Source organism: Hemibagrus wyckioides, linkage group LG10 (genome assembly GCF_019097595.1).
Source record: "Hemibagrus wyckioides isolate EC202008001 linkage group LG10, SWU_Hwy_1.0, whole genome shotgun sequence".
Taxonomy (NCBI): domain Eukaryota; kingdom Metazoa; phylum Chordata; class Actinopteri; order Siluriformes; family Bagridae; genus Hemibagrus; species Hemibagrus wyckioides.
This window is the reverse complement of record NC_080719.1, coordinates 20,871,944-20,892,007: the sequence shown is the minus strand read 5'-3', so window position 1 is coordinate 20,892,007 and position 20,064 is coordinate 20,871,944. Positions and strand designations below refer to the sequence as shown.

At 38.8% G+C, this 20,064-nt stretch overlaps 2 protein-coding genes across 4 annotated transcripts in view; both read left to right on the top strand.

Moving 5' to 3' along the window:
• The window catches only part of atp13a3 (ATPase 13A3), a 40,190-nt gene extending 34,786 nt beyond the window's left edge, over positions 1-5,404 (top strand). The window contains exons 33-34 of one of the 2 annotated variants that reach the window (XM_058400533.1): positions 593-685; positions 2,318-5,404. In XM_058400533.1, the coding sequence (XP_058256516.1) occupies positions 593-685; positions 2,318-2,518 (294 nt within the window). In that variant the 3' untranslated portion in view covers positions 2,519-5,404. The remainder of the gene's footprint in view (positions 1-592; positions 686-2,317) is intronic. The other variant, XM_058400534.1, reaches the window with a different exon arrangement.
• A 6,229-nt stretch (positions 5,405-11,633) lies between these two features.
• On the top strand, positions 11,634-15,386 carry tdo2b (tryptophan 2,3-dioxygenase b). Of its 2 annotated transcripts, none has more exons than XM_058400537.1 (12): positions 11,634-11,731; positions 11,854-11,962; positions 12,075-12,165; positions 12,260-12,330; positions 12,432-12,559; positions 13,013-13,199; positions 13,328-13,435; positions 13,518-13,629; positions 13,789-13,846; positions 13,988-14,067; positions 14,171-14,261; positions 14,784-15,386. In XM_058400537.1, the coding sequence occupies exons 1-12, from the start codon at positions 11,700-11,702 to the stop codon at positions 14,947-14,949; spliced, it is 1,233 nt and encodes a 410-aa protein (XP_058256520.1). In that variant the 5' UTR covers positions 11,634-11,699; the 3' UTR covers positions 14,950-15,386. The 2 variants fall into 2 exon arrangements, with proteins under 2 accessions (XP_058256520.1, XP_058256519.1); XM_058400536.1 differs by having other exon boundaries at positions 11,685-11,731; positions 11,851-11,962.
• Positions 15,387-20,064: the final 4,678 nt, after the last annotated feature.

Below are 20,064 nucleotides of genomic sequence, written 5' to 3'. Positions count from 1 at the left end.
TCCTAGAATGTTCTATATAGATGTTCAGACTGGAGCCCAATGAAACATCCCAGCTGTCTGACTGAGTGCAGATGTAAATGTCATGCAAAAAACAAAGACAAAACTAATTTTACAGTTGCAACAGAGGTATTTAGCCTGCCATATAATCATCTCCATTTCCAGATGCCATTGATTGCCTTTGAATCTTAAAAGCCTAGATATTCATGAGATTACCTTCCTCTCAATCAAGATTCTGAGGAAACAGTACTCTAAGCTTCATACTCTTCTACAGCACTGAGCTGTCTGTTAATCACTCCAGGTTACGCCGTCTCATTCTCCGACATCTGAAAATATGTTTTAGCAAATAATCACGTTGCCCAATCATGTCATCAGAGCCTTCAGCTGTAGAGATTGCTCACAGTTTTAATATTTTTCTTCTCCTTGAAGAACTGCTTACTCTCTTTCTCTCATCACTAACTCACAGCCTGAAATCACTCCCTTCTCAATAGGTCTTATTTAATTTGCTACTGTTGCTGTAGCAGTTGAAATCTTATGAAAGCGATGTGATCATTAGCTCTCTTAATTCTTTCCGCCCCACTACGATATTCCATAGACCATCGTCCTTGACGTCGTCTTATGGAAGCTTGTGTTCAGCCGAGACAAGCAGGGCAGCTATGGTGTCCCCCCTGCCACCCCGCCACCACAGGTTGGGAAATCACATTTCTGTTCACCGTTACTTCTTCACTTGCTACTGTAACATCCCCCCCTTTCCCTCCGTCCGTCTCTGTGACTGTCTGTCTCTGTGTGTGTCTCTCTGTGCCCATGCCCGTGTGTGTGTATGTCTCTGTCCATTTCTCTCGCTCTGTCTGTCTCTTTCTCCATCTATCTCTCTCTTTCTGTCCCTGTCTGTGTCTCTGTTTCTCTTTGTTTTTTGTCAGTTCAATTCAATTCAAATACACTTTATTGGCATGACAAATTGTACACAGTATTGCCAAAGCATTTATAAGGGCACAGAATAAAACCTGAACAGAGATCTCTCTCTCTCTGTCTGTCAATCTATCTATCTATCTATCGGTATGTATGTCTATTTGTCTTTCTCACTGTCTCTTTTTGTCCGTCCGTGTCTCTCTCTCTCTCTCTCTCTGTCTGTCTGTCTGTCTGTCTGTCAGTATTTGTCTATTTGTCTTTCTCACTGTCTCTTTGTCCGTCTGTCTCTCTCTCTCTCTCTCTCTCTCTCTCTGTCTGTGTCTGTCTGTCTATCGGTATGTATGTCTGTCTTTCTCACTGTCTCTTTCTCTCTCTCTCTCTCTCTCTCTCTCTCTGTCTGTCTGTCTGTCTGTCTGTCTGTCTATCGGTATTTGTCTATTTGTCTTTCTCACTGTCTCTTTTTGTTCGTCTGACTCTCTCTCTCTGTCTGTGTCTGTCTGTCTATCGGTATGTATGTCTGTGTCTCTCTCTCTCTCTCTCTGTGTCTGTCTGTCTCTCTCTCTCTCTCTCTCTCTCTGTCTGTGTCTATCTGTCTATCGGTATTTGTCTATTTGTCTTTCTCACTGTCTCTTTTTGTTCGTCTGTCTCTCTCTGTGTCTGTCTGTCTGTCTATCGGTATGTATGTCTGTGTGTCTCTCTCTCTCTCTCTCTCTGTGTCTGTCTGTCTCTCTCTCTCTCTCTCTCTCTCTCTCTCTCTCTCTCTGTCTGGTTCTGTCTGTCTATCGGTATGTATGTCTGTCTCTCTCTCTCTCTCTCTCTCTCTGTCTGTCTGTCTTGTTGCAATGTCTGACTTGTGCATGTTCACTATGATCTCTCTGAATGCTACTTGGCTGCCACCTAGTGGCCGTACTATGTTATCAGTATTCTGATTATCCCAATGTTCCTGCTCTCTTTAATGCTTCTAATACTCCTGTTTACTTCATTTGTGCAATGTACAACATCTGCAACCATTTTAACACCTGAGATCATTTTGTTAGAAGTCAGTGTGTAATGGATGATGAATTAGATGCATTTCCTTCAGAAATTACTTAGATACTTGTGTTAAAACATTTTTTTTTCTTTATCACGATTTCTCCCGGGGCAGTTTCAGCTTATTTTAGTGACATAGATTTAAACTTGTCCTTTATTCTTTGTTGAAATGTGACTCATTGTCTGTATTAGTGATCAGTCAACTTACATATGCGGGTAGATTTATATCATTATTTATTTCATTATTGTATCCCACAGTCCCATCTCAGGCTTGACGGATGTGTTTAAATGAAAAGCATATGAAAATGTTTTCTCTCTTCTCTTCCTTCCCCTTGTCTTGTTTTTTTTCCTGTGTGTGTGGTGTGCATGTGTTTGTGTGCAGGAAGGAATAGACTTTTGTACATCCAAGTTCTTCTCGTGGTTGTGTTGCCGGCGTAGGGCGGTGCCCAAAGCACGCTACATGCATCTGGCCCAGGAACTCAGTGTGGATCCAGACTGGCCTCCCAAACCTAAAACCACCACAGAAGCCAAACCTCCACCTCAGTCAGAAAACGGCTCTTACCAAATCATGTCTGCTTCCTAGCACCCCAAAATTAACCCCACCCCACCCCCCAAGACACCACCCCTTCATCTCTCACCCCTTCGGATGCTCTCATATCATGAATCGTAACAGGATCGCCATTAAAGAGAAAAATGCATCCTGTCCCCAAGAAGACACTTGTTTTGTAACAACTAAGACAGACAGCATTCTCTCTACAGAAGCAAGGTTTATTCTTATTCATATTTTTGCCGCCACGTCATCTTTTTACGCCACAGGCTGGGAACTGTGGATAACTCCACGTAAGGAGATGTGACTTAAGACTGCACCAGAACCACACTGTCTACAGTAATTATTTTTTACCCTCTTGCTTTGTACTTGGACTTACTTCGAGGAGCGTAGCTGCGGACTCCTGACTGAAATTCCATTTCATGATGACTGCGCTGTTAGCTTAGCCACAAGTATCTTAATAAATTGGGCTGCATGCTAAAGTCTTCGGGACATCAGCAATCTGCGATGTGGAGCCAACCAAACTGTAACAGCTTCAGCAGACAGTATTTCCAACCAGTCATTTAAAAAAAAATGAAAGAAAGTAACTATATATAATATTCATTTTTTATTTCTTCCCATGGAAGAATAGAGTCATGATTAAGCAGCAGCAGGCCAAAGGAATGGTGCGTACCATCGGGGTGTCATTGAGCAATGCCAGTTATGGAGGAACGCTCTTCAAAATCACGTGCTTTCTATTCAAAATCTCCGAACAGAACCGCAGTCAGCCAATCACCCGGCCTGATGAATGATTACTCCTGTGTAGTGTTTAGGGGGCCTTCATGAAACACTCACGATGGTTTTTTCATTTCCATGAAGCAAAAATTTCAAGGCTATAAAACTGTTTCAGCATTAGTGACCGTTGAATATTAGTCTCTGGTGATCTCTGAAGCTTGTCCTACATACACTTCTAGAACAATTTATCAAAAAAAAAAAACAAATAAGAGAGTCAGTCACTTGACCGACAGTAATGGATGGAAACGGTTGTGGTGAGGTCAGTCTTATTAATCCAATCGAGGAGTTGGGTCAGAATTACAGCGACCACTATGCTACGTTTCATCATATGCAAACTATTTCATTTTCTCCTTTACTGCGAGCCGTTCAATCTCAGAGTTGGTTAGACATATCAGATACGAATCTTGCATAACGTCAGTCCTGCGAGCGCAGATTCAGATTCAAATTCTACCTTTTAATGTTCCGAAAAATGAAATGCTGCTATTTAACATTCAGTACTTAACGATGCAACTTGATGATGATGATGATGAGCTAGCTGTGTTTGGGATGAGTTTCAGCAGAGGGAAAGCATTCTCCTTTTTTTAAACATTTTTTTCCCCCTCAGTTTACACACCAACACTCTGAGTATGACCCATACCAGCAGTTTTCTATTTTCTAAACGAAATAAAATGTCTGAACTTATTAGCGGAGATTGTATCAGGATCTTGAGATTCACTTGGACACTAATGCACGTAAGAAAGCACAGTATAAACCAAGTTCAGTCATTTTAATTACTCAGATATTTTAATACTGATACTTTTTGTAGGCCTTGTCTTCGGTATACGTCAAATATGTCTGTCCGGTATACATGTCAAATATTTATGCTTGCTTAAGCTTTTTCTTTCTTTCTTTCTCTTTTTTTTTCCTTCTTTCAGCATAAGGGCTATAGCTTTACAAATTTTGTTCATTTCTATTTTTGGTACTGTTTGGAATCATCAGCGATCATGCGCGACTGCCTGTATGTGATTGTAATTGTAACGTCTGCTCTGCTCTGGCGTCGTCCTCACACGATTGTCCGTCCTGTCGTTCTCTGTGTAAACGTGCTCATAACCATTTCTGCAAAGAAGGATTGATATTTATTGTACTGTAATGTGTTCAGGTCGTCAGGATTGAATGGTCAGCATTAAGCAAATGAGTCTAAATGCATCCATGTTCTTATGGTATTTAATGTCCATGCTACCCTAAAAAAAAAGAAGAAGAAAAAAAGATGCTTATGTATAAGAAAAAAAAATACACAAACAAAAAATCCGACTTGGATCGTCCCACACTGGATTTGGCCGACAGGACAATCGCTTGTGTGCAGTGCTCTTGGTATTGAGGGAAATGTTAAATTATTTTTGATTTTATTGTTTGTCATTTCTATTTAAATCAGTTTATATGAGGCTGTTTTGTGTGTGTGTGTGTGTGTGTGTGTGTGTGTGTGTGCACACCTACCTGTGCATGTGTGTTTTTTATGTGCGCTCGTTCCTGTGTGTGTGTGTGTGTGCGCGCACGTGCCTGTGTGTGTGTGTAGCACTTCTATTCTTTTTCCTGTAGGAGAGCTAGCAGACATGGTGACATAGAGGATGTCCTATTTATAGTCCTGCACCTTATCACGCAGCTCAAACCTTACGATTTTCATAACCGCTCGGACAGAATTCCTTTAAACGCTGATGCAGTCAGTTGTGTGCTGATGTGCACAGTTCCTGAAAAAAGGTACATAAAATTACCCAAGGCTGATTCTTGGACAGCGAGGGTTTGCTTTAGTCAGATTTGTAACTAACATGCAAATGTAAAAGAAGGCTATGCTTTTCCTTTTTTTTCCCCTTAAATGCACAGCCGCAATCGACTATTTAATGCTTTTAATGCAGATCCTAAACGCTGCCCATCACCAACATGCAGAATTCTTTTAATAGCTTGCAACGATTATGAATCAGAAATCAGTAAATCTGCACATGACTATGATGTATGCTTTACTCCAAACACCATCAATTTTTTTTTCTTTACACATGGATGTAAGTTGTTGTTATTATTATTGTTGTTATTATTATTATTAATAATAATGATGGTTTCATTTCCTCAGGGAAATATGCTCAGATTGTTATGAATAAAAGCTTGACACTGAATAAATGAGTGAAATATGGTGAGTCAGCATCCTGAGTATCTTGTGTCCATAAACAATGATGTTTATAACCAACCTTTTGAAAATCCTCTCTTTTGTAGAAAACTGTAAAACAATCAGTTCATTTATTATTATTTTTTTTGTTTTGTTTGCATTTTTTTTTTTTTTTTTTTTTAAATCTGCTCCTTATTTTGCTCTTGATTGTTTTTGGAATTGATTAAAGAACATATGTTTTTCTAATTATTTTTGTAATGTTTTTGCTTTTTATTTACTATAAATTGTCATCTTGTCTGGCTGTGTGAGTCCCCAGGTTATGCAGCAAAAAAAAAAAAAACAAACCCAGGGTTTCCCAGGAATTATCATTAATGTTTTCAGACAGGTTTGAAAATCAACATGGTGGTGAACAGTGAAGATGGTGAACGGATTCATTTGCATGTTGCTCAGTGATTTTTAGTCATCACTCACATCTCATTACGGCTATTGTGATTTAATAGGGTTATTGTGTACTGCTGGGATTAAAGCTGATAATGTGTGTGTCTTTTTGTCTCCGTGTGTGTGTGTGTGTGTGTGTGTGTGTGTGTGTGTGTGTGTGTGTGTCTTTGTGCCAGTTAGTTTGTGTGTCTCTTTGTGTGCCTCTGTCGTTGTGGGTCTGTCTGGATGTCTCAGTCTCTCTCTCTCTCTCTCTCTCTCTCTCTCTCCCTCTCTCTCTGTGTGTGTGGCTCTCTCTGTCTTTCTGTTTCTCACTGTCTCCTTTTGTGTGTCTCTGTCTCTCTCTCCGTGTGTGTGTGTGTGTGGCTCTCTCTCCGTGTGTGTGTGTGTGTGTGTGTGTGTGTGTGTGTGTGTGTGTGTGTGTGTGTGTGTGTGTGTGTGTGATCGTGTGATCAGAAGAGCTACACGACTAATTCTGTAGTGCCAGTTCTCTAAATTGAAAAGCCTTATCTCCACAAACAGACGTCACAGCTGTGGCCATAAATTTACTTAACATTATAACCGTTTGACAGTATATTAGTTATAAACACACTGCACATACTTATTCTACTGCCATTTCTAACAATGCAAATCAATTAAAAATACTGAAAGACTCCTTAACTGAACCTCTATAAATATAAATTTTGATAAATCATGATTTGTTTGAATCATGAACAGTATGAACTATTGTTTTACATTTACATAAAAAAAATATATTTGAAGATTAAAATATACTGATATAGACTTTAAGCAATACAGATGAATTTATATAATTGTGTGTGTCCTGAATTTATATATTTATTTAAAGCTGCTTTGTGGCAGTGTTAAAATCATTATACAAATAAAAATGTAAACATTTATCTTGAATTTTAAATGGTTATTTGTACTAAAATAAGCATGTTTTTACAAGATCATCAGCTGTGTTAACTTCAGTAAAGAGAGATGCACTGCGTTTTGCATCCTATGCAAACATTAGGCTAATGGTCTGTAAATAAAAGATATTCTAGATATTTATTTAATACTTTAGAAAAAACTGACTATGTCGCAGCAATGTCAAAAGTGAAAAATATCAGACAAATAACTTGGACTAGAAATTTAGAATCATTACATTACTCTATCAGATCAGTGTTTAAAATGCGTCACTTCTCTTAGAGAGACCAATTTATTTTCAATAATTTCCTTTTCAAAATCATCAGCTTGTGTACTAGATCTCTTACCTACATGTTTTTTTAAACAGATAATACCAGTGGCAATCAAACCCCTTTTAAAAGGGGTTCCTCCCTTATCATATTCCAAAATCTTTTAAGCCCCCGATTAAAAAACCCGACCTCAACCCTTATCAGCCGTATCAGATATATCAATCCTTATCAACTGTAGGCAAATATCAAACCTTCCTTTATCTCCAAGATCCTAAAAAGGTTGAAGATAGCAGTTATACTCAGACCTACATAGGAATAAAGTTCATGAAATGTTTCAGTCATGATTTAAGCCTCATCACAGCACTGGTTAAAGTAGTAAATGACCCATTACTGGACTCTAATAAAGCTGCTGGTGTTGTTTGATCTCAGTGCAGCTTTTGACACCATTGATCATATTATTCTACTTGATAGGCTAGAACATGGATGTCCAGTCTGCAAAGGAATGCAGGTTTAATGCCACTCAAGCATTAGCCACACCTGATTTCAGTTGTTTAATCAGTTGATCTTGGCTCTCAGTAGACTCAGGTGTGGCTTCTGCTTGGCTGAAATGAAAACCTGCACCCATACTGGTCCCTTGTGGATAAGATTGAACACCCCTGGGCTAGAACATGTTGGTATTAAGGGAACAGCCCTCTATTGGCTCAGGTCTTATTTACTGGTCATTATCAGTATGTAGATGCAAATGCTGACTTCTTTACGCATAAGGTTTGGTGTTGTTTTACGCCAAATTACTTTATAAACTTTGTATAAGCTTCCACTGTTATGCTGATGGCACAGGTATGTTTTAGCAAAGCCAGATGAGAGGCAGCAGCTTACAAAGGTTTAAGAATGTGTAAAGGGCATGAGACAGTGGATGCTTATTAACTTCCTCCTCCTTAATTCTGACATGACAGAAGTGCTTGTACTAGGACTTCATGCTGCCAGATGTAAGCGTTCTGATCATAGAGTAACTGGATGATCTTTGTTTCATCATGTACAGAGGTAAAAGACCTTGGTGTGATTTATGTTGATGAGGTTCCCTTTTGAGTCTGGTTCCTCTTAAGGTTTCTTCCACATATGGTCTCAGGGATTTATCCCTCTGGCTTGCTCATTAGGGATAAATATAATACAATTTTGAAACCTCATCATTTTTATTCTGAATTTTTATATCCTTGTAAAGCTGCTTTGCGACAATGTCCATTGTGAAAAGCGCTATACAAATAATGCAAAAAGGTGCTCGAGTAAAATCACAAGGGAGAATAACACTGAATTGATATTATATTTAATCTGAAATACTAGTGACACTGCTGACAAATGGATTTTTGGTTTAAATGATTAATATGCAAAAATCATGACGCTTTAGCCATCATTTCTGGATCAAGAAATATCGGACCTTGTTGAATATACAAGCTGAAAGTGAGTTATGAAATACAATTCTAAAAAAGTGTATGAATTGTGCTAGGTAGCTAAATAATGTTTCTAAGACAAATGTGTGATTATTGCACAGCACTAAACTTCTAGAAGCTAGAACTTTCTTTACTTGGAAAATTAGATAGAGAGAGATAAGAGGTGTGACTTTATTAATCTCCTGTCAACGAAAAGCAAGAAAGAAAATAATTTATAGAGTAGCCAAGCAATGCAGCTGTAAGCCCTAAATTACAGATGTAATTTCTTTTGCCGGTAAATTTTTTTTTTGTTCCTTTTGTGAGTCACTTGCTTGCGCAAATGACCCTTTTTTGCAACCCCCAACCTTGTTTGTTAGATAAATACATTTTCAGTCGTGAGTCATGTTTTCTTCCGAACAGCATTTATAGTTGTATCAGTAGGTGGTTTCTATTAGGAAAGTATTTTGGATGATTGTTAAATAGTTTTCCCCTTGCTATGACTTTGTAAAGTTGAAGAATGTGTATAGGACATGAGACCGTGGATCCTCCTTAATTCTGACAAGACAGAAGTTCTTGTTCTCGGACAACATGCAGCCAGATGTTCTGATATCAGTACGGTACATGTACAGTGGTTGAGGTCTAGGAGTGCGGTGACGATCAGACTATTGTCTTAAAATGTTATACTATATTTTTTTTACTTTATGTAATCATTTGCTATATACTTTGTTAGTTGTATACAATAAAAAGTATTTTCTGTTGTGTAATTTGGTCCTTAGAGCCTTAGAGATGCATTTTGTTCCACTGTATGTTCCTATGACAATGACAATAACGCTCAGTTGACTTCACTTTCATTAAATTTGTTATATAAATAAACTGAATTGATAAAGCATTGAACAAATGTGGATTTTATTTAACATTTGTTATATATAACACACACTTATTTGTTTATTATTATTAATGTTTTGTGTCTTTTAGTGGTACACAAGGTAGTCTAACTAGACGCAACGTGATATGATTCCAGCAATAGGAAATTTGTGTCCATACTGAACATGATCAATCATAAAGCACAGCCGATCATAACAGTTTTTCTCTGTTTGTGTGCTTTCTCATACTGCAGCTGAAGAGATCACAGTCCACACACACATACTTACATACAAGAGCACACATGCATAGAGAGATACACCCCTCCACTTCTTATGGCTTTCCTTATAGAACTTGAAGGATTTATTATATATTTCTGCTATTAAACGTCTATAATCAGTCTCTCCTCATCCATGTTTGAGGATCAATATTATTAATGCGCAGAACTTTCATTGAGATCTCTGTATAGGAGCTGTCAGCCTCGACGTTGCAGAAAGAAAAACAGTTTCTAAAACTGGTTAGGCTGGTCAGGACAAAAGCTGATTAACATGGAAAAAACGTCGCGTGTAGTTAGGACACGGTGTAAGACAAATCTCAATTCAAAATTCAAGCAACAATTTAAAAGTCTATAATTAAAATAAGACTGAGCTTTTTATACTAGATTTTCTTTACATTTTGGTAATAAGCCCACTCTCAATCAGTGAGTCCCCCCTCCCCACACTACATTTACATATGAAAGCTAAAGCCAGGCCAAGGTGATAGGAACATGGGGGGGTCTACTGCCAAGCCTATTTCACGTCAATTTTTGGCAGTTCCCGATAATTATCTGTGCTGCCTGCACATTCGCGTGAACAGTCGTTTAACCTGAAATTCTGTGGCAAGTTACAGTGTCGTTAACTGACGAAAATCTGACTTTTCATGCAGTGCGATTACAGAGTAACTCTGGATTATCTTTCTGTTTTATCATGTGCAGCAGTAAAAGACCTCGGTGTGATTATTGACTCCAGTCTTTCATTTGAAAATCATTTGTATAGTGCTTTAACAATGGACATTGCCCTTAACCATTATGTGATCTCAAGCATATCAAATACTCTCTCTCACTCTCTGTCGAGCTACGCCTGCTACTCCTGAGCTCTCTGGATCCGCTTGATCCATCCTGATGCCCTGGTTCTGGTTGGATTCTCATCACTTGGTGTTCACTGCTCCTCAGGATGGACCAGGTGGACAACTTGAACATATGTGGAACTGTTGTGGATAGAACCAAAGAGGAGACCATGGCAGTGGCTTTGAACTGCTGTTGCTGCTGCAGTCAGTTTTGCACTCAGGTATTCATCATTGAACATTTCATGGTTTGAGCAGGAAGGAATTTATGTTACTGAATTCAGAAAACAACACAGATGCCTGTAAGCCTTAAGTTGCTCAAAAGCTCCTGGATCCACAGTTGCATTTGACTATGTAGTGTACAGTAATAGAAAGGACATTATGTGCAATGTGTTTGTGTTCAAAATTGTCACCCTGTTACACACAATCAGCACACCTTGGTTGTGACTGAGCTAAATGTGGCCCCTGTAAACATTACTTTTTGCTTGTTTTTGCTCCTCATAAATTTGCACAAAGTACACATTAACCCAAGCACCAGCTTCAAAAACAGTCAGATTTCTACAACCTTTGATCTGAGGCCTGAACTCTAGAGGTTAGGGTCAGAAATTTCTTGAATGTTCCCTCAGAAACAGCACTGGACTCTGCAGATATGTGAAGAATTATACTTATTACACAAATTATACTTTTTGTATAACAGTATCTGTGGGGAAGACTTTGATGTGACTTTCGATGGTGATGAGACCTGACATCCTTGTGTAACAAGTCCATTGGCAAATCTGGATGGTTCTGTTTAGATTTGCTGTTTAAATATTGATATTTACTTAATCTGAGAGAAAACTTTCAGTAATTCTAGAGATTAAAGAACTGAATGCTGTTACTGATCATTTGGTAACTTTACCCCATCACTGTTTTCACGAAAGCTGTGAAATCATTTGCATATTTACAGCCATGTTAAACGCCGAAACGTGACCTTAACTGTGCCACTGCTCATGTGGGCTGTTAAAACTAAGTAAGATGGCCAAATAAAGTGTGTTAAAGGTACATCGATCCCTCCCAGAATTGCCTTTTTTTCGTAGCTCAGCCAAAGGGATTTCACTGGAAATGTCTGTGTATTCATCCGTCCATCCATCGTGACATGTGACATTATATTTGTCATGCTGCTATTTTTTTTTGATGGGCAGAGGTTGATAGCAGGCTGTTGATTGGACAAACCAAACCTTTAAATAGTGGAGATCTTTGTCTGATCTCCATGACTTTGTGAAAACTTTCTGTGGAGCAAAAAAAAAAAAAAAAAAAAAAAAAAAAAAACCATGAGTGGATGTCCGTTTCTAGCAAAAACTCGGTACGTGTAGATTTCTTTGTTTTTTGCTAACCTTTTACTTAAATGGAGGAAAATCACAATTGCTTTTCATGTAATATTTTTCATAACCATATATGTGTTTTTGTAATTTTTTTCATAAGTAGTTTTAAAACCAGTGCTGTAGAGGAAGAGCTAGAAGAACAGGATGCGGAATCTCAAAAAGGCACCAACAAAGACGCCAATGGGGCGATTGTTTATGGAGACTACTTGCAGGTAAATTCAGTTCAGTTTGTAGAATGATATACTCTGTTGACTGTGATTTACAATATGGTGTTTTGTGTAGTAGTGAGCGAAATTTATGGATGTTTCCACCTCTTTTTATTAGCTGGATAAGATTATTAATGCTCAGAAACTGCAGAGTGAACTGAACGGCAACAAAATCCATGATGAGCATCTGTTCATAGTCACCCACCAATGTAACTGATACCTTGCTTTAATATTTGTTTCAAAAATTCTCATTCCCTTTAAGTCTTTATGTTCAATAGTTAATAAGATCGTTCTGTGTTTCAGCTTATGAGTTATGGTTTAAGCAGATCATGTGGGAGCTTGATTCGGTTCGGGAACTGTTCGTTCACAATCACGTGAGTCATTCCAACTTTTCAACCGAAGGCTACGCGTTTAACAAAAATGAAGTGTGAATTATTATCAGTCCTGGAGTAAAAGAGGATTGATTCGCTGTCAGGTTCGTGATGAGAGGAACATGCTGAAGGTGGTGAGCCGCATCCACAGGATCACCATGATCTTCAGGCTGCTGGTGGACCAGTTTGCTGTGCTGGAAACCATGACAGCTTTGGATTTCTTCGATTTCAGGTAAACAAAAACATCAGAAGTTCTTCTATTTTGCATTTGTTTCTAATATAATACGACGATTTTCATTACAAATGATATCCTTGATAGAGTGAAAAGCGGAATTTATGAATGTATTTTTTATTTTTTTGCTTCAATAACAGTTTGCACTCAAGCTGCATAGACTCCACAAGTTCATGTAAAACCTTAAGATTTTTTTTTAGAGTCATCTGATCACATGCTTCAGTAGAGGAGATTAGAAATGAGGAAAATCTGATCTTTTGCACAAAGCAGTTAACATTTTAATTTGCTTAAATTGAAATAGTGAGCCATATAAGCCATATTCCGCATTTTGCGCCATGTTAAATTGCGCAATTCCTTCAATGTAGCATGGGCTACAAGACTACCGGAACACAAGATTAGAAACACTGATTGTTTTGCTAAGTGTAATCGTGTATGTGTTCATGTGTGTTACAGGGAGTATTTGTCCTCAGCTTCAGGTTTCCAAAGCCTCCAGTTTCGTCTCCTTGAGAATAAGTATGGAGTTTCAGAGAAATTGAGAGTTCCCTACAACCGTCGGCACTATAGGGACAAGTTTCAGGGGCAGGAGAGTGAGGACTTGATCAAAACAGAGCAAGAGCCTACACTCCTGCAGCTTGTAGAGGTATAATGTGACCCCTGACTTCTCTTTCTATGCATAAACAACAGCACTAGACATTATCCGTATACCAAGCCAGAAAGGTTTAATAAGTCAGTCCACAATTTTTTTTATTTTCATATTTTTTTATTCAGAAATGGCTGGAGAGAACACCTGGCCTTGAAATGGACGGCTTCAACTTCTGGGGAAAGCTGCAAGCAAACATTGAGAAAGGTTTCAGGATGGAGAAGCAGAAGCTTGAAGTAAGAGCAATTACATTTTTTTTTTTGTTTTGTTTTTATTTACCTTAGTGTCTAACCAACTAACAAATTTTGCCTCTCGCAGAAAATGCCAAATTGCGAGAAAAAGCAAGACATGCTGGAGGATCTCACTAAGCAGATTGAAGTGTTCACTTATCTGTTCGACTCCCAACATCATGAACATCTCTTAAGCAAAGGTGAACTCACCATCAGTTGCTTTAGACTAAAAAAAAAAAAAGACTGCATTTCCCATCCTGGATAACTGACATTAACCTTAAGTGACTGAGAATCTGACATACACCTGGAATGTCAGCGTGTTTACATTATAAGTAAACATCTTCATTCTTTCGTTACAGGAGAGCGCCGTCTGTCCTACAGAGCTCTTCAGGGAGCCCTAATGATTTACTTTTACAGGTCAGAGAGTCACATGCAAGAAAGTGTGCCTGTCATCACTGTTGGTGTTTTTTTTATAGATATTGTGGTTATGCATGGAATACAGTAGAGAGATGATGTTCCACAGATGATAGAGTGTGTTCTCTTGGTTCCCCTTTGCAGAGAGGAGCCTCGCTTTCAGGTGCCCTTCCAGCTTCTGACCTATCTGATGGAGGTTGATACACTTATGACTAAATGGAGATGTAAGTCTTGTTTGTAATGTGTGATATGTAGTTTGGAACGTCTCTTCATTTAACCTTCATGTTAGCTGTCAGAAAGTTAACAACCACCAACCTTTGCCATCAGATAACCACGTCTGCATGGTGCACAGAATGATCGGCAATAAAATGGGCACGGGCGGCTCCTCCGGTTACCATTACCTGCGTTCTACTGTCAGGTGAATATGATCCACTGATGATGTCATTCATCATATAATCTGCTATATACAGCGTGTCAAATAGTACAGAGCATCTTATAGAAATATTTATTTATTTAATAAATAAATTACAACTGTTACATTTTTCTCTGCTGGTTTGGTAATAGATTTTTTTCCCTATATGGGTTGAATTATAAAGGTCCTTGTAGGATCGATAAACCGTGTTGAACCTCTTAATAAAAGATGACTGAATGGAAAGTTTGAAAACATTCGCTAATGTTGAAAAATCACCAACATTAAAGAAATCTGTAAAAAGGAGCAGTAGATCCTAAAGGGAAATATCCATTATACATTAATAACCACTGAGGACCTTTAAAACCTAATAAACTTGTAATGGAAATTTTGAATACTATTAGATCCTGTTTTAATAGAATCTATCAGGCTAATTGCCATGAGTATAAGTATAAAGTAACAAGTATAAACCATGAGCTGTTTTTTTTTCATGCTTGCATGATTGTTATTGACATTTTCCTCCTTAAATAGTGACCGTTACAAAGTGTTTGTGGATTTGTTCAACCTGGCAACATACCTGATCCCACGGGCCTGGGTGCCCGAGCTGAACCCCACCATGTACAAGTTTCCTTACATTGCTGAGTGCAATGACAGCTCCTACAGCTCCAGTGGCTCATGCAGCAGTGAGGAAGACTAACCAAACTCTCTGCGCTGGCATGACTGCAACATTCAGATGCGCTATAAATGAAAATGATTGCTGTCTGACGTTTTTATTGCTGATTTGTGAATATTTCATCAGAGTTACTTATTTGTAATTCCTAGAAATCATACTCAAAGTTTATTATTGTTAATTCCATCATAATTCTGCCAATCTGGTAGTTGTATTTTGTATATATTATTTATTAGTTCAGCTATTGTACACAATAATATTTACCCCTGTTGTTTTGCCATTTTGAATGAACTGCATGCTAGCATGTGAAAATTTTGTAAATATGTATTTAACAACATGGCAGTATACTGTAATTAATGAGAGTGCAATATAAAAATTGTGTATTGTACATTTTTAATAGAAATGCTGATTTTAACTGCATGTTTTGAGAAGTGTGTATCATCAATAAACGTTTTCCTGTGAAAGTGTTTTAAAATTGCAATAATAATGTTGTGTCTGGCTTGAAAAGCTACACAATGTCTGCACATAGTTGCTCTGACGAAACAAATGTGTACACTTTAGAGTGTGCTGACCTTCACTTACCATGAATTCGCTGCCAGTGCTGATTGCATTCTGGGAACATAAGCTGAAAAATCAAGAAGGAAAACCATACTTTCCACTTAAACATTCTTAAGAATAAACCAGTATATAAAAGCTGGCTCAAGCAGCTGAAGAATGTAATCTATTCTGATTCTCAAAGGACAGATGTTTTTAAGCCACAAAAGCTGAAAACAAACCCACTGGGACCTAAGCTTAAGCTAAGACCACAACCAACAGGCACCACTTTGAAAAGAGTGGTTGGAGTTTTTAAAGTGTTTAAGGCTTTGGGTTTCTGAAGCTTGTGAATTTAAACCCCAACACTACCATGTACCACTCTCTGTTGGGTCCTTGAGCAAGACCTTCAACCCTGTGCAGGTGTATGCTGTCTCAACTATAAGCTGCTTTGGTGGAAATCGTCAGCCAAATGAGCAAATATATAAATATATATCAACATAAGGCACAAACACCAGGTCCATGAGCCAGAGTAGGAAGGGTGTTCATAAGATTGTGTTCATATTCTTGCTATACAGCCCAGCTATCGATAATCACATTCAAACTAAATATTGTATAGCTAACATTAATTGCATGCTGTATATCACTGTGTAAAGGCTGGATAACCACCGCTAACTGAATGTGAATATTAGATGTGCAAGTGACCGAATTATGTAGAATTTGTTTCTTCTTGCAAGGTTTCCAACAGATCAGCAATGACTCTATAGTATTCATTGAATTTAATATGTAAATAATATTCTATTTAATACAGAGGATATCTGTATTAAAAATGTTCCTTGGGGTTCCTTAGGGTTTGCCAGAAGAACCTTTTCCCCAAAAAATTGGTTCTATGTAGAACTTTTGAAGATTGATGAATTTGAGCTTTTATTAAACGCCTCTATTGTTGCCATTACTTTTTTGGAGTTTTATCTTTATGTAGATAACGCTGAGTATGACGTGTCTATGAAGGACGTATTTTCAAATAGTTTTGATTAAACAAAGAATAGATGAATTTGTGAAAAACTGAAATGAGAAACATTTCAATACGAGGGAAGAGTTTTGTTATGAACAATCTATATATTTTTTTCATAACACAATGTCTGTTGTTGCTGTTATTAGTAGTAGTAGTAATCCCACTGGATCGTGGGGAACATGAAACCTATCCCAGGAGACTCAGGGAACAATGCAGGGTATACCCTGGACATTATGCAAGTGTATCACACAATCACACAAACAACTTAGGCTACAACGTTTGCTTTTTGACTGCAGGAGGAAACCAGAGTACCTGGAGGACACCCCTTGAATGGAACCACAAACCCCTGGAGGTGTGAAGCAAATGTGCAAACTACTAAGCTGCAGTGCCCTAATAATGACGATAAAGATGATGACGAACAAAAAGAAGAGAAAGAACAAGAAGAAGAAGAAGAAGAAACCAGAAGAAAGCTTGGAATCAAAGATGCCCATTGGGTGGTCAACCAAAAAGTAACAGCAAAGCCATCTAATAACCAATGTATGTGAATAGCTGGGAAACTGCATCACCAAGTCATGCAGTTTCCCAACTCTTTTCTACAGACACTCTAGTAGAAGGGTGAGATCCTAAGAAAGGCGGTGAGAAGTTGATGAGCCCCCAGTGAGACACCTTTTATGGCACAGCGATATGCTGCACTGGTCATTACACACACACACACAAACTCCTTTAGTGTAGATATCTCAATCTAGCCGTCCTCTAACAGCTAAGTTATTATACAGCTAGCTCCAATGTGTAAATGAAGCCAAGACAAGAAAAAGAAAGGGAAACAGTCACACACTACATCATACTGTAACTGTGTGACTGTGCTGACGGGCTTGGCATGCAGTTACAGATGCACAATCACCTCTGACTATATTCATCACAGCCAAAAAGTAAAGTGCAATACTCTACTGCATTAGTAGAATCACAGTCTCTACAAACATTTATATAAGATGCAGGCATTGCATCATTTAAAAATATTTGTAGAAAAGGTGCAAAGGTCTAGTATTTTTGTGTGGAAAACTTCATGCTAAAATCACGTATCTAGTACTGACCCTGTCCCTGCAGGACCCTTCATGCTGCTAGATGTTTGCTTAATCTTTTGCACACAGAAGTACTCTCTCTACCAGTGTCATTGAACTTGATCTTTTATCTTTTACACAAGCTATGTTATTACAACTGTTTTGCAGAGACCACTAATCTAATGTACATTTTTGCATCAAAATCCTTGTTATTCGCCTTATTATGAATTTCAATTTCATGGCCTTTTCATAACCTCTGGAAATGTGTTAATCCTGGAAACACTGACACTCACTAATGTTACTAATGTTGTAATGTTTTCATGACTTTTTGTCAAAATTGTGCAAGAGTTGGCATCCTCGTTATCAAAAAAGTTTATTTACTAGTTCCCAGCCTTGCTCTCATGGTCAAAAACAACCCATGTATCCCATGTAATCTGATGCCAGGAGTTGGTATGCAAGGCAGATGCAAGTGCAAGAAATTTATTGTGTAAAGTACAAACCAAAACTGTGAAAAGAAGATCGATCATTGTGAACTATAGATAACAAGCAAGAAACATGCAGACTACAAGTGATAATAGAGCTGACACACAACTTGTGACAACAGAGCGAGACAAAGAATTTGAGAACGAGAAACACAACTTAAACTGGAAACAGCTGTGAGTGATCAGTGAACATGTGACAAGCTCATGTGATGTGCAGGGGTTGATGGATAGTGTACTTTCACACCATTTGGTACTGCCATAACATGTAGTAGTATATATATATAATGTAGCACATATTTGTGTAGCACATCGGCACAGACTAACCCAAACTGGATACTGGATCAATGAAGATGGTGAAAAATATCACCTGGTCTTCAAGTCTTCAGTTTGTGCAGTCTGTACCCATGATAGCCTCATGCTTGTTCTTGATTGACAGGAACCTTATAGAACCTGATGTGGTCTTTTGTACTACAACCTGCTCAACATTGTGCTGCCACCTTATAATTGGATGAGTCGATTACTGCGTGAATGTCCAGCCTACAGGTGTTCCTAATAAAGTGGAGATAGATTAGTGTGGTTTTATGCTATGGACCCTTGCTGGTTTTTTTTGGACCCCATTGTGTGCAATGGGATTAGGCACCATCCATCTATCTATTTTCTGTACCATCTATCATACACTGGGCTACAGAAAACCCAGAGGACTCAGGACACAAGTTGGGGGACACCCTGAATCAGGCGCCAACCCATCGCCAGGCACAATCACACCGTTGCCAAGATTCTAACCACTTCCAGTTCAAAGGGCCACTTCCAGCTTGAGCGGACTAATTGCAGTTTAGCAGACACTTATACCACACTCACACCAATTATTCTTCAAGACGTATTGTCAGTTTGTCTGCAATTCCAAGTTTGAGTTTTTGGATTGTGTTCTGGCTCTATTTTTTATAATAAATATTGTTTAATGGGCAGCACGGTGGCTTACTGGTTAGCACTGTTGCCTCACAGCAAGAAGGTGAATCCTTTACTCCAGGTACTCTGGTTTCCTCCCACAGTCCAAAAACATGTATGTTAGGTTGATTGGTTTTTCTAAATTGCCCGTGTGTGTGGTTGTTTGTCTATATGTAGCCCTGCGATGGACTGCCGACCTGTCCAGGGTGTACCCCTCCCTTTCACCCAGTGTGTGCTGGGATAGGCTCCAGCAGATCCCTGTGACCCTAATTAGGAATAAAGTGGGTATAGAAGATGAATGAATATAATTAAATATTTTCTTTTTTACCACAATTCTTGCCTGCTGTTTTGGACTTACCCTTATCTGGGAAGTGTTCGAGTATCTGGCAGAAGGTCGCCACCTGTCTGTTGAACTACTGCAGTCAGTATGGCAAGGTACTGACTCAGATTATGTGGTCAAGTTCCAAACCCTAGTGGTTCAAAGTGGGTGGAATGACACATCATTGAAGGCGATATTCTAGGAGGACCTTAATCTCATGCTACAGGCCAAACTCACCTGCAGGGACCAAAATATCGCACTCTCACCGTTCATCACCCTAGCTATTTGTCTGTACTCCACAGGAACCAGCACCCTAGTCACTTGTCATGTCTATTCCCACAATCTGAGGGAGACCGGCTCATGCCAACCCTCCCTGAACCTATGCATCTCGGCAGAACACAAGTGTCCCCCTAGGAACGTCAACGCTAATTGCACCTCCAGCTCTGTCTTTAATGCAGCCAAGCTGGACATAACTGCCCAAAGAAACCGGCCCCATGAAACACCAAGGTGAGCCCCTCCACCTGTCCTTATAGTCTTCTCTTACTTGTGCAGCTTAACTATGATAATAAGGGTCACTGTGTGTCAGCCCTGATAGATTGCCCTGCAGTAAACATCATCCACTGCCAGCTGGTTGGAGAACTCCAGCTACTGAGTAGACCATGCTTCACCCCCCTGAAGATCACGACAGTGGATAATCAGCCTAACAGGGATGGTTGCACCACTCACCAGAGGAGTGATGTCATCTGTCAACAACTGAATTGTTCATGATGTCCTCACCTGCCAACCCCATCATTC

What these genes read in the sequence shown, in the direction of transcription:
- tdo2b (XM_058400536.1), top strand. Translation starts at nt 11,700, where the DNA reads ATGAGTGGATGTCCGTTTCTAGCAAAAACTCG. An exon ending in CCGTTTCTAGCAAAAACTCG is followed by an intron (nt 11,732 to 11,850) that starts GTACGTGTAGAT and finishes TTTTTTCATAAG; the next exon opens with TAGTTTTAAAACCAGTGCTG. An exon ending in TGAACATCTCTTAAGCAAAG is followed by an intron (nt 13,630 to 13,788) that starts GTGAACTCACCA and finishes CTTTCGTTACAG; the next exon opens with GAGAGCGCCGTCTGTCCTAC.